At 35.2% G+C, this 17929-nt stretch overlaps 3 protein-coding genes across 5 annotated transcripts in view; 2 read left to right on the top strand and 1 right to left on the bottom strand.

Moving 5' to 3' along the window:
* The window catches only part of LOC135694040 (coiled-coil domain-containing protein 180), a 37703-nt gene extending 31964 nt beyond the window's left edge, over window positions 1-5739 (top strand). For both annotated transcript variants that reach the window (XM_065212682.2, XM_065212681.2), the window contains exons 43-47: window positions 162-299; window positions 1156-1267; window positions 1981-2055; window positions 3248-3411; window positions 4045-5739. In XM_065212682.2, the coding sequence (XP_065068754.2) occupies window positions 162-299; window positions 1156-1267; window positions 1981-2055; window positions 3248-3411; window positions 4045-4173 (618 nt within the window). In that variant the 3' untranslated portion in view covers window positions 4174-5739. The remainder of the gene's footprint in view (window positions 1-161; window positions 300-1155; window positions 1268-1980; window positions 2056-3247; window positions 3412-4044) is intronic.
* Window positions 4715-12387, bottom strand: LOC135694048 (F-box/LRR-repeat protein 6). The gene is made up of 11 exons (XM_065212704.2): window positions 11859-12387; window positions 11117-11312; window positions 10733-10882; window positions 10299-10412; window positions 9853-9927; window positions 8809-8892; window positions 8280-8350; window positions 7456-7531; window positions 6135-6215; window positions 5160-5326; window positions 4715-4865 (listed from the first exon to the last, which is right to left on the bottom strand). Exons 1-11 carry the CDS (start codon window positions 12299-12301, stop codon window positions 4715-4717), a joined length of 1608 nt encoding a protein of 535 aa, XP_065068776.2. The 5' UTR covers window positions 12302-12387.
* A 519-nt stretch (window positions 12388-12906) lies between these two features.
* Window positions 12907-17929, top strand: part of LOC135694043 (uncharacterized) — a 29907-nt gene continuing 24884 nt past the window's right edge. Inside the window, exon 1 of one of the 2 annotated variants that reach the window (XM_065212687.2) lies at window positions 12907-13488. In XM_065212687.2, coding sequence (XP_065068759.2) covers window positions 13448-13488 — 41 coding nt within the window. In that variant the 5' untranslated portion in view covers window positions 12907-13447. Of the gene's footprint in view, window positions 13489-15830; window positions 16374-17929 lie in introns of those variants that run through there. The other variant, XM_065212685.2, reaches the window with a different exon arrangement.

Here is a 17929-nt window from a genome sequence, read left to right as displayed (position 1 = left end):
TCTTCGAAGAATATTCTATATGCTTTAAAATCCAATTTATGTTTGATAAAAATTCATGATTTTTATAAGTAAATTTGGTTAAGGTTGTGATATGATAGAACGCAGTTATATGGCAGTTGTCATATCATGAACAATGTGAATCTGTTTTCTTTTTAATTCAGAAAGAGAACCAAACACTACTTCGACCGACACTTGGTCACCCAGGCAATCGAAATGAGCTGGACAAATTGCAAGCTAGCGAAGAAAGCAGAAAAATTGCGTTTGCTGATTTAGTTACGTCATTTATAAGGGAAAACCAGGTAAGAAATATTCATGTAAATTTTCGCGATTGTCTAGTATTCGTGTAACTTTGAGCTCTTTGGCCATCTTTGTGCTCGATCTGGTTATGGAATATGACAGGAATGTCTTTTGGCTTAGAGGGCGATAACGTGGTGACAGTGGGTTGGGCACCTAATTCTTACTGTTTCAATCTGGCGTAAGAGCAGATAACGAAAAAATTTAACAGCAACCCTTTACTGAACACATCAAAATAATAAAATGTATTCTTTCTTATCAAAAGCTTATTGAAGTACGCTGATAAGCCTCTAGAATAAATGGTACTTCTGATTGCAAATTGAGAATTGAGGCTGAACTTTATAATATTTTCCTCTATTATGTGTTTATCATACCAATCACGTTTAGGCCCACGTGTTACCAAGGGATGGTAGTATTTTAACTATCCAACAGTTACTTATTGCTTCAGTGTGTCTGTTTGGTTCATTTGTCACATGCAAATAACGTGTGTTAAACACGATACACTGAAATCAGTCTGGTTAATGTCGTGTTACAGTAGTTTACCTTAAAGTCTTTAAAGGCAATTTTGGTTTCATGTGATCAAAATTCAGTAAGCTAGAGGCCATGATAAATCTATGAGCTTCCTAAAAGGATGCGAAAGAAGATTGTTGACGTCGTGTTACAGTGTTTTAAATTAAAAGCAGTTTTAATTTCATGTCATCCGAAAACAGTACGCTAGATACTACGATATGCTATGCTATCCCTGTGCGACATCAAGGAAACTGGTTGATGTTTATCACTGAAGCTCTTGTTGCGCTTCAATGTCAGAACATCAGATATTGTTTCAGCACAATTAATGTTGAGATGCCGTTTCATTTTCAGGAAATACAAAGCCAGCACGCTATAGATTTTACAACAAGTTTGAATGACTTGACACTGCAGCTTTTAGCCAAGTCTGATGTTTACCTAACTAAAAAAGACATCCAACAAGGACGTATGTAACAACGTGTTTCTATTCTACCACCTTGTAAACAATGTTTCTGTTTTTGTCGGTTTAAAGAAAACTTTCCCGAACTCCTTTTGGCACCATCATGTTTTTGCATAGAAGAAGCGTTCAGGTTGCATGCAAATCTCGTCTTGGTGGGCAAACGTTGCTTGAGATTTCCTTAGGTTAATTGTTGCACCAGAAGGAAATAATTGTTTAAGATCAGGTTTAAACCTCTACTTTTCTGTGCTGTTGTCGTGTAAAGGACGTTTGCATGAGCTAAAATTCAAAATCCTACCAATGCATTGTATTTGATTCGCATAAATTTTTGATGCGGACTTATTGTACTTCTTTTTTGTTGATTTTATTTTATGAATTGCCATCAATAGAAACTTTCCAGTCGTGATGCAAATCACTCTATGGAAAGCACGTATACGTGATAGAAATTCTTTCATTTTGTCAGAAAATTCGCAGAAATCCTTTCATTTTGTCAGAAAATTCCCAGAAATCCTTTTGCTTTGTCAGAAAATTCACAGAAATCCTTTTGTTTTGGTGGAAATCTCGTACCCAACTTGCAAAACTAATTTGCCCCGCGTTCATGGTAATGCCAATAATTACCCGACTCGTAGTTTCGAAGGCCTGTGTTCTTATGGCTGGCTCATTTTTGTACGATATCATATGTTAAAATATCCAAATTTCTGAATAAAATTCTAAATTTTCAGAGTTGATACCGAAACCAAAGACAGAAAAGCAGCTGCTGAGGGAAAAGATGTCAGCAGGAAACTCTGAAAAAACAAGTAGGTTTATACAAACTTTGCAGTGTAGAACCTGTTGGGTCAAAGCGAAATCTGCTGGGACGACTTTCACCCCTCTTACCCATAATAAATGTTAAATGGACACATGTAAAATTCACAGAACAGGTGGGTTTTCAAGCAGAATCAGCCTTTTTTGTCACTGCATTGGTTCTGCGGGAAGGGGCGGATACTACGTATCTCTCAATTATGGGTCGTGACTGCAGAAATGTGTCTAAAACTTAGGTGACATACCATGTACGGCTAGGTTGAAATTTTCGACCCACACACTGGATTTACAATACCACAGCATCATGATTTTTGTGTGTTATTTGTGGCGCTCCCAGTTGCCAGAAATCTTCTAAATATATTCAAACAATCGCAGTAAGGTATTATTATTATTATTATTATTACACAGCAAGTATGCTCCTCTCTTATCTGGTTTACAGCGGAAGTTCAAATGTGTCTCCTTTGTTAATCTTTCTATGAGCTCTCTTGGCATCTTCGGCAATTCCTGCAGTTCATTCTTAAAAATGTGTGACTCTCTCTCTTTCGATCAGCAACAAAAACAGTATCTCATTTCTAAACTTTCCAACATTGCCATCCGTACTACGTACTACATATTTTGTTGCAAAAATAAGCCATGGACAAATCCGGAATTACATCCTTTTTAACTTTAGTTGTTTTATTTTTTTTCTCAGTTTTTCCTTTTACCTTACGGTTGTTATAGTTTTTTCTTGTAAAACCAGGCTAGCCAATTGCAAATTACCTTGTAATAGTAAGATTAGTAATTGTAGTTTAAGTTAAATTGAAAATGAAATGTTTCCATCATTATTATTATTATTTTTAACAATTTTTTTAACGTTGGCAAGAAAGAACAAAAAAATACATATAGCTAATAAGCTAAGGTATTTTTTATGAAGTTTTAAAAGAAGTAGAATTTTTAATTTTGGAAAAAAGTTTGCTTGAAGCATTATGACGTAATTTAGAATATATTTTTGAGTAAAAGAAGATCGTTCTCAAAAATGAAGTTTGATAGCAGGTAGCAGCCTCCTTAAATAAAGGTAGAAAAAAAGAAAAGTACATATTAAACGATTTACGAGTGCATCACAATAAATCAGTGTATCCATAATGTACTGTCAATTGGCGTTTGTATTGTCAATTTTCTAATGAAAAACACGTGGGTTTCCTCTTGCAGAGAAAGACAATGATGAGCCCGTGTTAGAGGAGTGGAAGACTTTGTCCATAGACCATGTGTTAATGCCAGGTAGCGATGAAAGTGGCAAATGCAACCTGATCACAACAAGGAAGGTTACTGATGCACATAAAGCTGTTATTGAAGCAAGGAATTTGGTTTACAAGGTGGGTATTTAGTGCCAGTGACAGCTAAGCCAGGTTTAACCTATGCTTTAGACGATGATGCCGCCGAGGCACAGGGCAGGACATAGTACAGTCGTCTCGGCTTATAGTTACTCCGGTTAAACTCACACTACTCTTTACAGTAACTAAATTTAGACCCAAATATGCAAGACTACTCAATGAAGCTCCGTTTACAGTCATACTCCGTTTACAGTCAAAAATCTCAAAGAAACTTTTGGTGTGACTATAACCAGACTCGACTTGACTGTAGAACTCAAAGAAAATAAAACTGATTGCTAATTGTTCATTGAGGGAAAGTACCTCTCTCCCTGTGCCTCCTGTGATCTAAGAGTGCGGCAAGTTTAAAGAAAAATGCTGGAATGCCAAATATGAAGAGAAGGACCACATTTGGACTTTGTCGCCAAGTGTCCCAGGCCCCTGGACCCGAATGGAGTTTATGTTGTATCCTTTACAATAAGAAACAAGTAGCTGTTATCAACCATAAACCAAGGCTTATTGTAAACACTGACATTTTGCAACAACACTAACGTTGATTTCAACTGTAAAAGACGTATTACGTAATCAAAAGGCGAATTTTGCTTCCTCAATTCATTAATCTTGGTTTTTTGTTTTCAGGAATGCGTTAAAATTTATAGGCTGGGTATGGATCAGATAGATGAAGAATCAACGAAATTTCAACAAGAAGCCGAAAAGTGGACAGAAAACTGGAACAGATCGATTCAAAAAATTAAAGACTTGTACTAAAGGTAATTTCACATAGCCATGTATTTGCATTTACCATTTCATAAGATGTAAATTATCAAAATAATCGCATTTTTATAATATCAAGAATGATGATGTCATTGAGTAGCAACAACTACTTAGCATGTGATTAGGCCTCTGAAAGGGTTTTACGCGACACAAAGGAGGAAATATGTGGGATTATCTGAGTGACATCTTGAGAGGATATTAGCTTTCTGAAAATCTTTGGATGGGTAGATTTGAAACCTATTTATAAAAATGGGAACCCAAACAAGGGCTGAGATAGGCTTTGAAATGTTTGGGGGCTTTGATTTTGGCAATTATATAGAACATAGAGGTTCTCAAATTTAACTTTTCAATTATTGTATATCTTTAATATTTTCTGGTGGTGGGTGGGGGGGAGGGTTAAAGCTCCTTAGCCCCTTGCTATCTATGAACTCAAATATGTTTTGGTCTCTTAATTTCATCACTGCTATTTGTGCAACAAAACACTTATTTAAATAGGTGCAACATTTCATATTATCAAAAGCCTAAACAAGCCCGGCTAGTTTATGCATACTTTCCTTGCAGCTAAATCCATTTTACAAAGTTGCTCTATACTTTTTCGTTCATGTAAATGTTTTATTCCTCGGGAAAGGCCTTTGCAAGAAGTCAGATTGAGTAATTGCAGGCCTGGAAAAATTGCCAATATATACCTAGATTTGAAAGAAAACAAAAAATCTTTATACTGAATGTTCAACTTTGAAATAAATTGGAAAAGCAACAGAAAAAGGAATTTGTCATTTGAGACAGACATAACCATGAAGTATTACCTCTTTCTATCAGCTTGTGAAGTTTTACCTCTTACACAGATTGAGCTTAATAAGTTAAGGAAATTGCCACTATTTTTTAAATGCCTCTAGAATTTAACTGTCCTGCCAAATCATTTTAATACATAGTTCATTTGTTGACAATGAAAATAAAGTTGCCTTGGAATGAGATACACTTACCAGACACCAAGGTCATTAACTGTTGTACCTGACAGGTCCAATTTAACCATTTTACAGTATTTCATTCCAGCTTTTGCAATGTTCCCTAGCATGTTATCATCTAGACCATCAAATTTGGAACCAGCAGATATCCAGCTGAGATCCAGCTCTTCTAAGCTATCCCCCCACTGATTGTTGGAAGAAAGAGAGAAAAGGCTTTAAAACAATAGGGATAAGATATCTTAAAGGAAATGTATCCATATAAAAGGACTGCGTATACCCAACTTGTCAAGCCACCTATCAAAATAACGGTTTGCGATTGGTTAGTATTCTTGCGATGCAAAACTGCTCACATTAAAAGCTAACCTCGCAGCAGTAAAAATAAACAAAACGATGGGACGATGACATGAAAAATCACATGTTTCTAAAAAACCCAGCAGAGTCGCTTGCTTTAGCTGGACACATTACCTTTATGATTGCAAGAAATGTTATGATTTCTAATCTTGTGAAAAGTTTCTCCCCAGTGTCATTAATCAATAATTTGTTTGATTAGCTTATCAATATTTCATGAAACAACTTGGAGATGAAACAATACAAGAAATTGTTGCAACTATTTTCTAATTAAAACCTGCTGGTAAATGCATCAACAAGAAAGTGAAAACATACAATTTTTAAAAGTTTATGTTTTAAGTTATAACATCAGTTTATTTTTTACCAGTAATGAGGCAACTTCAAACAGAGAAAAAATTGCATTCTAATGATTTGAGCATATTTATAGTTGCAAATTTATCAAGGAAAAGCTATCAAATTATGCACGATAGCTGGAAATTTGCGGTTTTTCTGGAAAAAGGTCCAATAAGATGTCTTTTTTTAAAAGAATTAATTAAGAAATCAACTGGCAACAGAAAAATTCTGTTAGCTGGATTTGCTATGAATGCAATACAAAAGATAAATGCAATAAATGAAATTAAAAAAAGATATTAAGATATCCATTACCTTTTCTAAAATATCCCTTAAAGAAAATGATGCACACGAATGAGACAAGAAAAGCCTCTCAATGCTGTGAGCTTCAATTTCCTGTAACAGAAAACATTCTAGTTGGGTCATTCCATGTCAAATCATCAGACCCATGTAACCCATGGTCTTAGAATTTCCTGATTTTTTTGCTACAAAGAGCCATTTTTGAGAAAACACCACATACAAAATTTCATCCTTATATCTCTTATGGTTGCGATTTTGTAGCCGTTTCAAAAGTGACCCATTTTAGCCAAATATGCCACACCCAGTTTACCAAGCGATGTACGTGGCTTGCTATCAATAGCTGTAACTTTTCTTTAGTTGTCAATATTTGCTTGAAAATAATGTCAATTATTGATTTGATACTGTAGATTTCAAATATTGCATCAGAATTTGCCAATTCTCTAAGGTGAAGCAGATAGTCATATGTTAAAGACTATCACTTGTTTTGAAAATATTCCCAACCGATGTATATAAATGTTGAAAAAAGTCCTGTAGCTGGAATCATAGCATTAGAAGCTTGCTATATTCTGAAAGTGTATTCTTTGGACTATCAGAAAATGTTTAAGATTACAATTGCAATTGAAGTATTTTGAGTTAATTGCACCTTACAAAATGGGTATAATTTTGCAAAAATCGTGAGCAAAAACAAATTTGTATTTAAGGTAATATTGCATGAAATAAAAACAGCTGCTAAAAACATCGAATTAATCATGATTTCACATTCAGAGACAACGAAGAATAATTGAAAATGATCCCTAGCCATGGACAAGCTGAGATACTGCTTTATAGTCACTGTAGCTGAAGCTCTAAGTTTGACCTGTAATTGTTTTGGATGAATCAGTTTTGCAAAGCATGTAAATGTGATACCCAGCATATTTCTGATCTGCTTGATCATGTAAAGTTCTGAGTGGGTTCATGTGGGTGCATGAAGGTCATTTGAAAGTCCCCTTAATCTTCATTAATGTCATAGCAACCCACCCGTCATTGTCACATAGGCAAGCAACATACTTTATCGTTCGAGTCCCTATGCCATTCTCTCCCTTCTTAGAAAGTAAAGCAAAGTTTCCTGCAAAGTCTCTATCATCAGAAAATTACTAGAAAGCAATCTTTTCATCTTATAGTAGATAAATTAAACTGCAAAAAGCATCACATGTTGAAATAACTAATATTTTTTGAAAAGAATGCTAGCTTTGAATTTGATACTTCTTTGGCACCTCTGGAAAAACACTTGCTGGCAGAATAAAACTGTTACTGGTTGACTGACTATTAAAGCTTGAGTGAATTTGCAATAACATACCATAAGTGCTTTGGATGTCAGTAGCCTGCAAGAGCGCAAGTCTAAAAGTTTCAGATTTTTTGCCCCTCTTGTAGTGCTAGGAAACAAAATACAGACTGTCAGCAGGTCCGTTAAAACCATTTCTGGGTCTGGGTTCTTTTAGGACATGTTGTTATAGCTTGTTATAGGACAAAGTATTTATTTGCATTAGTTGGTATATAGTTGGTCAACAGTTTCTTGATGATCACATTAAGCATGAAACTCAAAATAGCAACTTAGAACAGTCCTGTTCTTCACACCAGGTAGCACATACAGCCCAGCCTATACAGAATCAAAAACTTTATGACAGACCAGTAAACAGTAATTTTTAGGAGTTGATATATATTTACTTGGTATTAATCAATTAAATATTCATCTAGTACCACTACACCAGGACCTTGGAGGATGGGGATCCAGGGAAAGGAAGCTCTGAATCAACAACTTTTATCAATAGAAGCTTGAATAAATAGAGTGGATTTGAAAAAATAGAGTGGATTTGTGATCATGTCATAAACTTTATATAACAAGAATTTGGAATTTTGACAATGTAATCTAAATAAAACAACTGAATCTATCAAAAATGCTGATGTTTGCATGTGAGCTAAACCACTTTCAAAGCTCAATCACAGTGACTTTTTTGGTAGCTTCAAATGAATGAACCAAGCCAAAAAAACAGGAGAATTATAGTGTCATATCTCATATCTCAGTAACATCATTTGATGTTCTTTAACCTTATAAATATATGTAGTTCAAATCCATGAATTCAAAAACAATATTCAAGGTACTTCATCAATGTGGGGTAATACCATGCTAGTAGCTTGTCTGTGAGAAGTTCACTTTGTATGCTTAGAGCTTTCATATTCTTGAAGGAGGGTTCCTAAAAGAGAGATAAAAGCTAAAAATATACAACAACATTTATATCAAGCCCTTTTCTACTGGTAGCAAAAACTTATCTCTTGATTCTTATTTTAAAAAGTCCTTTTCAAAAGCTGATAACAAAATCTGGCTTAAGAGCCTTTTTCTTTTCAAAAATGTAGAAGTCTTGATACAGTAAAGTTTATCAGACTGTTTTTAGCTCTTTTAAATTTTGACTCTCTACCTAATGACAGTGTGTGGCAGAATTATCTCCTTGTCATCCAAACTTCCAAGATAAAATTGACAACTCTAGGGTTAATTGTTTTATTTAGGTTTTCTTTTTGTGACAATGTAGGCTGGTTCTTAACTATTTACTAAAATTGATAAGGAATTTAAAAAATTCATCAAGAGAAAAACGTTTCCTGATTCATGCACCCCTATTACTTATTTCTGCACTCAATAAAACTTGCATATACATACATCAGTAGCCTTTTTTGTGCCATGTGACTTCATGAACACATTACTTTTGGCAATATATAACTCTACCAGGTTTGGGAAGCTGCTCTAAAAGTGAATGAAGCAAGGTAGTATATAAAAACTACACAATATATGTTGAAATTATTATTTAGAGTGAATAATAGTTAGGAAGGTGGCTTAAACCAGGGGCCTTGACAGACTAAAAATAGACAACCAATGAGGATCTGTCATTTGATTTTGCCGGTAATATATTTGGGAATTCTTTCTGTTGTTGCAATTTACAGGTATATATCGTTGTTCATTCTCGTCGTATTGCGGTGTTTCTTATTTGCTACATTGTCGCTGATTTTTTGCCGCAAGAACTCCTTGGAGTCTGTCGAGCAGACTGCTATTGTGACCTTTTCTTTATTCACACAAAATGTTATTTGCAGGACAATAAGTAGCCATTGGGTAGGAGACATTTTCTAAACAAACTATTGTGATTTGCAGCAATGTTTTAAAATTTAAGTTGGAATATTAATAGAGTTAAATTATGGGGATTACTTTTTGAGTTGGCTAATAATCAAGCAAGCAATCAAACAAGATTCTATTCGTCAAAGCAGGTTAGGGTTTTTGCAGCTAATAGCTGATGCGAACCTGCAGCTTGTGGTCTTAGAATAATATGCTGGAACCATTTCCCTGGATATTCATTTATCAACCTCAAAAGGATTGACAGCTTAGTTGGCTAGAGGGTTGAGGAAAGTGATCCCGGTGGGGCTCAAACGCAATATTTATATAATGTGTGGAATACCTTGACTACATGTCCACAGCACAAAAATATAGTGACCACAGTGTAATCAATGGATCTTTTTGTCTTTTGAAAATAATGTAATAATTACATCAAAATGGTCTTTAACATGATCAACAAGTCACTTTTCCTTGTTCAATATTTCCTTGTATACAAAATGCAAAATACTGAATCAGTCAGTCAGAACTTCATAGCAAATGAAAAAGTATTAATTTAAAATCAAAACAATACCATTTTAAATGTAAACATTAACTTTTTACCTGCAATTTGATCATATTTATGTCAAAAATCAGTGTGTTTGATATATCCAGGATTTGCAGGTTTGGGCAGCCATCCTTAAAGAGTATAGAAGTTTGGTAAAGTTTGTTCAAAACTGCAATTTCAAAAGTAAAAAGCAATGCATGCAAATTACTTGGGATAAGATTGATGGCCTGTAACATGCACAAGCTGTTCATCTTTCATAAAAAACTGTTAATCATGCAATATCTTGAAGGACTGATAACAGAGGGAACATTTACTTTCGCCTTCTGGCACAAAATAGTAAAAATACCAAAGGAAATGCATCAGAAGTTAACATTTGCATGAAATATCATCTAGGGGAAAACTCTGTGTTCACATCACAAGTTAGACAACCCTCATTTTCAAAGGGGCAAGTTTTGAAATATTAGGCAAAAAGTATGCTGAATGAAAGCTTTAAATGACATACCATTATACTGTTGAGCATGGCAGCTCTAACTGGGCAACCACATAAATTTAGACTCAACAAATTACAGCCACATTTGTCAGTAAGAGCAAGAATAACTTTTGAAAAATTTGAAAGCTGCAAAAAAAAACAATTGCTAAATTTTTAAGAACATTTATTAATGATATTTAAATATTAAACATCAGAATTTCAACTTTTAAAGTTATACGCAAAAGATAATTCATTGATTTTACTAGGGTTATCATTTTTGCAGATCTCATTTCTAGAACCCCAAAACAGCAGCTAAATCTTAACACATTTTCATTAACTATACTTTGGTCACTTGAGTGTGTACTTAATAAGTATATTGTTAAAAAGAAAATATGCTGAGCATTTTAATAAACTAGCTTAAAGTGGCAAAAAATTGATAAAATATATCAAAACAAAATATTACAAACCTTGAGCCATGACAAATCAACAACTTGTAAATTGCATTTATCAATTATTGCCATTACAGATTCTGCACTTATTCCTTTATCTTTTCTGGTATTTTCACTGCACCCTGATAAACTCAATGTCTCTAGATTTGGGCATTCACTTGATATGGCCTGAAATGAAAAGAATTTGAAACAATTGGTATTCATTTTTTTCTTTTGGTCCAAGAAAGATAGTCTTTCTGAAAACTGTTTCTTTAAAATTTGCTAGGCTTTTAAGAACAATAATGCATTCACCATTTGTTGATTTACCTAATTTAAGATGACACACAATAGCCTTAGAATTATTTTTGCTGCACAAAACTTCATTTATGTGACAATGAATTTTAAAATGTAAAACATCTATACCAGTAATCCTTTGCTTGTTATCTTTTTCCAGTTATTTAGAAATAAATGTGATATATTGTCCCCATGAAGTTTGACTAGCTTCCTAATGCAGCTATCATTTGCTTTTGAAGTGTTTGACATAAAGGACAGGTCAACTTTTGTCCAGAGTGAAGGGTGTTTTGAACAATAATTCCATTGCGAACAAACTCTTCCACATCTACAAAAAAATTTGAAGAATAGTTTACATACTAAGGTTGTCTTACAATAAACTGGGTAGCTATTGCAGTGCATAAATTTTCATATCGGCAGGATTGCTTCTATTATTCCAAAGGAGACACTCTACAAATTAGAGTGAGAACCAATCTGTCAAAGTAGGTCACATTCATTGCACCCAAGCTTTCTTTTTAAAGAAGATTTTAATATGTGACAAAGAATCCTTGTTTTGTGATGTTCTGATGATTAGGAACTCTTAAAAAACCAAAGAGGGGTGCCACCTCGTTTTCTTTTAAAAATAATAATTTGCATATCATAATGTAAGCAAGGTCTTTTTAGAAATTGGTATACACGATGTGCTAAAAATAAAAATATTTGGTAACTTATCAACCAAAAATTGCACATTTTAAAGAATGGTAATAAAACCCCATTCTTGTGCATGATCTAGGTATATTTGTCAGTCTGGTTTGACGTGCTATGTTAATGTCTTTAAGAAAAAAAAGTCTCATTGGATTGGCGAAAATCTTGAAAGTCAAGTGAGTCTTAAGACCTGATAATGGTAGATATCCCAGCTTCCTCTGCAACAAAATATTTGAAAACTTTTACGAGAATTTCGGTTGGTGCTCTATTCCAGAAAAGCTTCTTTGTCTGCGATGGCTGCTGAACAGAGTGAGTGTCATCATACTGACATCGTCGAGCAACGAAATCCCCATCTGGTTCATTCCCTTTTTCGAATACTTTGTTTTCAACAAAACTATCATATCTTGCATCTTTTCCCGTTCCAGCGACTGTTTTATCAAAATTGTCGATCTTCTTTGCTAATTTGATTTTCTTCTCCTCAGCTTCACAATCAGATCCATCAGGGATGTAATCCGAGTCTGATGTTTCTGACGACAATGGATCAGCAAATTTGCCGAATGGTCGGAATTGTGGTCGCGAAATTTTCTTTTTTGAAACGCTCTTCCTTTTTCTTTTTGTCTGTTTTCTGTCCATAGCAAAACAAAACAGACTGCCTCTAATTTTCAACTTTCCCTCTTTCGATCGGTGAGCCTACTTCTCCATACGAGGCTCACCTATTCTTACCGTAAATCTCGGTTATTGTTTTTTAACGAAATGGCTATAAGGCGGGGTTCCACTGTAGAAAGAGTCTTGGAAGGTCACTAGGGCTAGAGGGGTGATTTTCCCCTAGTTAGTATGCTAGCTAAGGCCCTGGGGTGTAAGTTGAAAAACGAAGTCAACATTTTATCGCAAAACAACTTTTGATGTGCAAAATGAATACATTGATTTTGATCCCTTAACAGTAACAATTTTTCTTAATACATAGCAATACCTTACAGATCATGTCAATCATTTGAAAGTATATGCTTATGACAGCAAACGTTTGACAAAATTGTTTTGCAATGCGTCAAAGTTTTGAAAAATTTTTGCGGCCCCTGACTTTGTAAAATTTTTCTTTATCAAAACAGTGTATGTGCATACAGACACCAGCAAACGGACGAAGTTGACAGTTTTGCTTAAAAAATCTTTCGTTTTCAAAATTGAGAGAGACTTCTTTCTGGTTATAGATATTCAGAAGAGCTTATTAAAAAAATGGAAACCCTGCCCAAGGGAACCCTGCCCCGTCCTTCACGACCACCAGTTTTTATTCAAATGAAACAATACATGATATTGATAATGCAGTGTCCATCAACATGTTCAATTGTGCGTCGCTGTGGTGGCGTATTAAATAATCAGCCTCCTTGGATACAGCCATCTCTATTCTGCGATACAGCAACAACGGCGCATGGTATCATGGTTTATGTTTTAAATCGATCAAGGTTAGACGTGATTCACTCTCTCGGAAATACCTATTTAAAAGTGTGAAGACCTCAAAATATTTGTGCTACAAAACATCATAAAGATACTTGTTAGTTGGAACAAATGAAATAATGCTTACATCAGAAGTGGCTTAGTCTGTCGAGTGCCGAAGTTACTGATGCTCATTCTCAGGCCATTTCAAACGAGTTGTAAAGTTTTTGAATAATTTTTAAGAGAACAACACAAACACGTACACTAAAAAGGAGAAATGATTTGGTAAGACAGAACATGGAACTGATTTACTGCATATTGTAAAGACCAAAAGAAATTTCAGGGGAGAAAATGACATCTGAAGACGTTGCTAAAGCAGTCGCAAAGAGATTGTAAGTACTCCACATATCGAAGAAATCTCTTTTTCAATCATTAAGTTTAACATTTCTTATAAGTGGGAATGAAATAGATGTTGTCGTGCTCCACAGGACTTAATTTGCAACTATCATGTAATTTGCAACAAATATGTCAACGATCATTAATGCTAGCATTCAGAGTAAAGTCCAGTCCAACAGTCCAGCGTAAAGAATACCGTCAACAAACTGTTTGTTTGTTTAAACAGGATGACATAAGAAAGCTTTTTTGCTTTTTTGGCATCGTCATATATTGAATAAGAATCACGGCGCTAATCACTATAAGTAAAGGCTCTGAAAGTATGAAAAATAAAACAGCTGTGAGGCGAGGATGGCTCAGTTGTTAGAGGCGCTGACTACGGACTCAAATACCAGGACACTGTTCAATAAGCATAAGCTTCTCAGTGTCCTACCTTCGGATGCTAGGTAGAAACAAATACAAATACAATACACAGCTATATGACAAATTTTGTTTATTGTTGAAGAAGAAACAAAATCAATTTTATTCATCAATTTTATAGAGAAAATAGTAAACATTCAAAAATCGTTTTTCCATCTTACAGCAAATTGAACACAAATTACTAAATTAAGTTTTCCATTTTGTGTCATTCTTCTGATCTGTTCCAATGTACCCACAATCCAATATAGGCGTAATGAATTATACATTTTACAAATCATTAATTTTTTATAGTTTTCTTCTATTGTTCCAAAAACATTTCTCCTTGGGTGCTAATGCATTAACATACTTCTTGGACATTGTTCCTACCCAAACCCTAACCTCATGTCTGATTTGGTTTTTGTAACTACTTGCTAAGAAGTATGTTGGTGCATTAGCCATTTCTCTTGGACTTATTTGTCCTTCTTTGTTACTCATATATTAGCATGAATAATATATATGTGCTATAAATTATCCTTTATATTTATCACTTCTGCTTAATTATTTGAAATTCTCTATAATTTGACCTCTGTAAACAAGAGCAAAATACACACTATCCCAAAAAGTTGTGGTCCTCTTTAGACTTGGATGTCTTTCAGTGGAAATCCATTCACATTCTTAAGTTTCAAATCAGCAGTTTTTAAAAGCACCAGTCATTTGTGTCTCTTCCCTTCCTATCTTTCCAGGAGTACAGTTGCCAGGGCCCCCTAAAAGTCCTAGCGTTCCCATGAGTTTATCTATCTGCTTTGGCTTTTCTTGTGTAACTATAGGCCTTGATTTCTTCCAATGAAGACATACTATTGGGCTGATTTCATTGTGCAATGTTCTCTTGCAGCCTGTTCATTTTGCTGCCTGGACTTATTTTCAGCTAATCAAGGACTCATGTTTTGTTGAATTTAAACTCTCTTTTGAGAACAAACCAGGTGCAAGATCTTTCTGATTTCAAATTGAGATCTGCTCATGTCGTAGATCCTTGTTGGTGATTTTTTCTGAAAGTATGGGAAAACTAGTTGGTCTTTTTCACTCTCTTAAACCCTATTCTACAGACATTATGTTAAAGAATATAATTGTAAAGGAGCCAGAAAATTCTTAGAGAGATAACTACATTGTCAGCTCAAATGTAAGCTGTTTAATATTTATGATCCACTCTTGTGTCAGAAACTACATATTTATTTAAGTGATCTACCACAAAGCATAATTTAATTGTTTGTTGAAATGAAAATTTCACCACAAACTGTGGATAGCAGCATAAAAAAGGGCTTCTTTTGAATTTTCAGGTAAGATTTGCAAATAAACTCTCATAAAGGCAGATGTTTTACTTATCAGGTTTGTTTACTTAGATACAGAAGACTGTCAATGGTTTTGAAAAGAATACGAAGCTAGATGTTCTACCAGCAAGTCTAGCAAAAAGCGCTAAATTCATCATATTTTGCATGAGTGTGAAAGAGAAATGGAGGACAGGGAAAAGCTTTTTAGAACTAGTTGTTTAGTGTTCACACCTACAATCAGAAAAAATCTATGGATGGCCAACTCAAAACGCAGAATGTTTAGGGGTGATATAAATTCATCGTGTCAACAGGATACTGCAAACCAGGGAACTTCATATGATGCCTACATGAGCACAAATGAAGCTACTAGTGCTAAATAGTTCTCAGCTTTTTACCCTCTAATGCCTTTACGAGCTAGCCTTCTTTTTAATTCCTTACTTGTCAAAGCATCTAGTAAGAAACGTTATTTAAGAACTCGCATGAGGCTGCAAATGTTTGGGGTGGCAAAGGAGGCTCGATTTAGTTGACGCTGTTTCAATTAGCGACAGTATGCATTGCGAGCTTTCAGGAAGAAGTGTGCCACGGCAAGCTTATTTAATACATAGCTAAATAAATCCGTTTTAAACCCAACCCAAGGAATATCAATGCCAGTATTGTAATGGGGGAGGCAAGAGGGGGCGGACGCAAGGTTTACACAACGTGATTTCGAAAAGGAGCAGACACATTTGAAACATTTGTTACTTTCATCACAATGCAATCGTCTGGGACTCCATGCCCGAAAGCTACAATGTTCTATCTCATACAGTAGATGCTGTTTCGAATTACCTCACGGGCAATCGTTATAGAAACTATTTTCTATATATCTTTGATGAAATGAAAATCTCTTTTTGTTTTTTAAAGTTTTTATGCTGTAGCCCCCGTCTTGCACAAAGCAGGTCATGATTTTGTGTGAATTTTGCCGCAATAGCACGGGTCTTTGTTTTTTGTTTATTCGGACTTTGAAGAGCAAATATCTCAGACAAGCAAGGAAATTTTCTTACTTTGGCAAGCATATTTGGAATGGAGGTATTACAGGAAATTACAAATGAAAGCTTGGATGCGACGTCCGAGTCTTCATTTCAGGAAACTTGGGCCAGCTATCCCGGAGCGCTCAGAAGCAGGTTTACAGTTAATCAGTTTTTAATACCAGTGTAGAATATCGGCTTATAATATTGGTTTATGATATTGGTTAAAAGTATCGGTCTATAAACTCGGTCTAAAGCATCGTTTTATACCATCGGTTTAAATCATCAGTTTATAATATTAGTTTATAATGTCGGTTTATTAAATCGGTTTAAAATATCTTTTTAAAGCAGCGATTGATAATATTGGTTTAAAGATCGTATTTTAGTATTAATTTCTGATATGGGTTTATAGTTTTGCAAGCTTTTCCAGTCATGTCAGTTTATCGGCTAACGTGGAATAAGTAGTACAGTAAAAAACGCCATCTAAGAATCCTTTTTTCCAGTTGAATGCAGGCGGGCTATTCAATGAATATATTTAAGAGATCGTGGACTTTTATAAGGTCGATGCTTTCTAATTTGTGCATTATACAGTAGACTCCGGCCATGATCACACCAAATATTTGAAATTGAAAATCTATAACAGTAAGCGGAGTGTGATTCTAAGCGGAGCTTAAATTGAACAATTTTGCGTATTTGGGTCTAAATCTCAAGTTACTGTTAATGGTAGTGTGACTTTAAGCTTCGTGACTATCAGCAGAGTCGACTGTAATTTTTGAAGTTTTCTGATACAACATCATTTAGTATCTTCAATCCTTGTTTTACGATTTACCTTATTTATTTTTGAGTAAAGTTGAAGAAATCATAAGGGGGGGGGGGGGGGGGTCAGAAACCATAGCACAACAACGGCCTTGAGTTCACAATCTTTAAGCAAACAGTTTACAAAGGTGCTAGTTAAACAGAAAGTCATGCAAAAAGCATCTCAAAACATATTTGCAATGTTGTTCCCAATTTTTGGCCGTAAAGCATTTTATATCGCATCCGTGAAATAAATATTAACAAAGCACTGTCTTTTAAGACCCACGTTGTTTCAAAGTCAATAAGCTACCGCCGCAAGGTCCTTAGGGACACCCAAAATGAAATTGATGATCGAGAGTGCCAGGCACATTCTGGCACAAAAATTTGGTTTGCTTTGCTCTATTTACATTTTTGGGAACTTTCTCGCCAAGCTCTAGCAAAGAACAGACATGTAGAGCTTATTTTACCGAATGCTTCCTCGATGTCTCATGCCAATATCTTGCACTTTCAATCAAACTGTGTAGCTTCACCCCATGCCTCACGATGTTAGCGTCGTGCTTTGCCTTGCTTTGCCTTGCTTTGCCTTGCTTTGCCTTGCTTTGCCTTGCTTTGCCTTGCTTTGCCTTGCTTTGCCTTGCTTTGCCTTGCTTTGCCTTGCTTTGCCTTGCTTTGCCTTGCTTTGCCTTGCTTTGCCTTGCTTTGCCTTGCTTTGCCTTGCTTTGCCTTGCTTTGCCTTGCTTTGCCTTGCTTTGCCTTGCTTTGCCTTGCTTTGCCTTGCTTTGCCTTGCTTTGCCTTGCTTTGCCTTGCTTTGCCTTGCTTTGCCTTGCTTTGCCTTGCTTTGCCTTGCTTTGCCTTGCTTTGCCTTGCTTTGCCTTGCTTTGCCTTGCTTTGCCTTGCTTTGCCTTGCTTTGCCTTG

This window comes from Rhopilema esculentum, chromosome 11 (genome assembly GCF_057945365.1).
Source record: "Rhopilema esculentum isolate cy_ngs chromosome 11, ASM5794536v1, whole genome shotgun sequence".
In the NCBI taxonomy this organism is placed as follows: domain Eukaryota; kingdom Metazoa; phylum Cnidaria; class Scyphozoa; order Rhizostomeae; family Rhizostomatidae; genus Rhopilema; species Rhopilema esculentum.
Note: the sequence above shows the minus strand (reverse complement) of the source record. Positions and strands in the feature narration are given on the sequence as shown.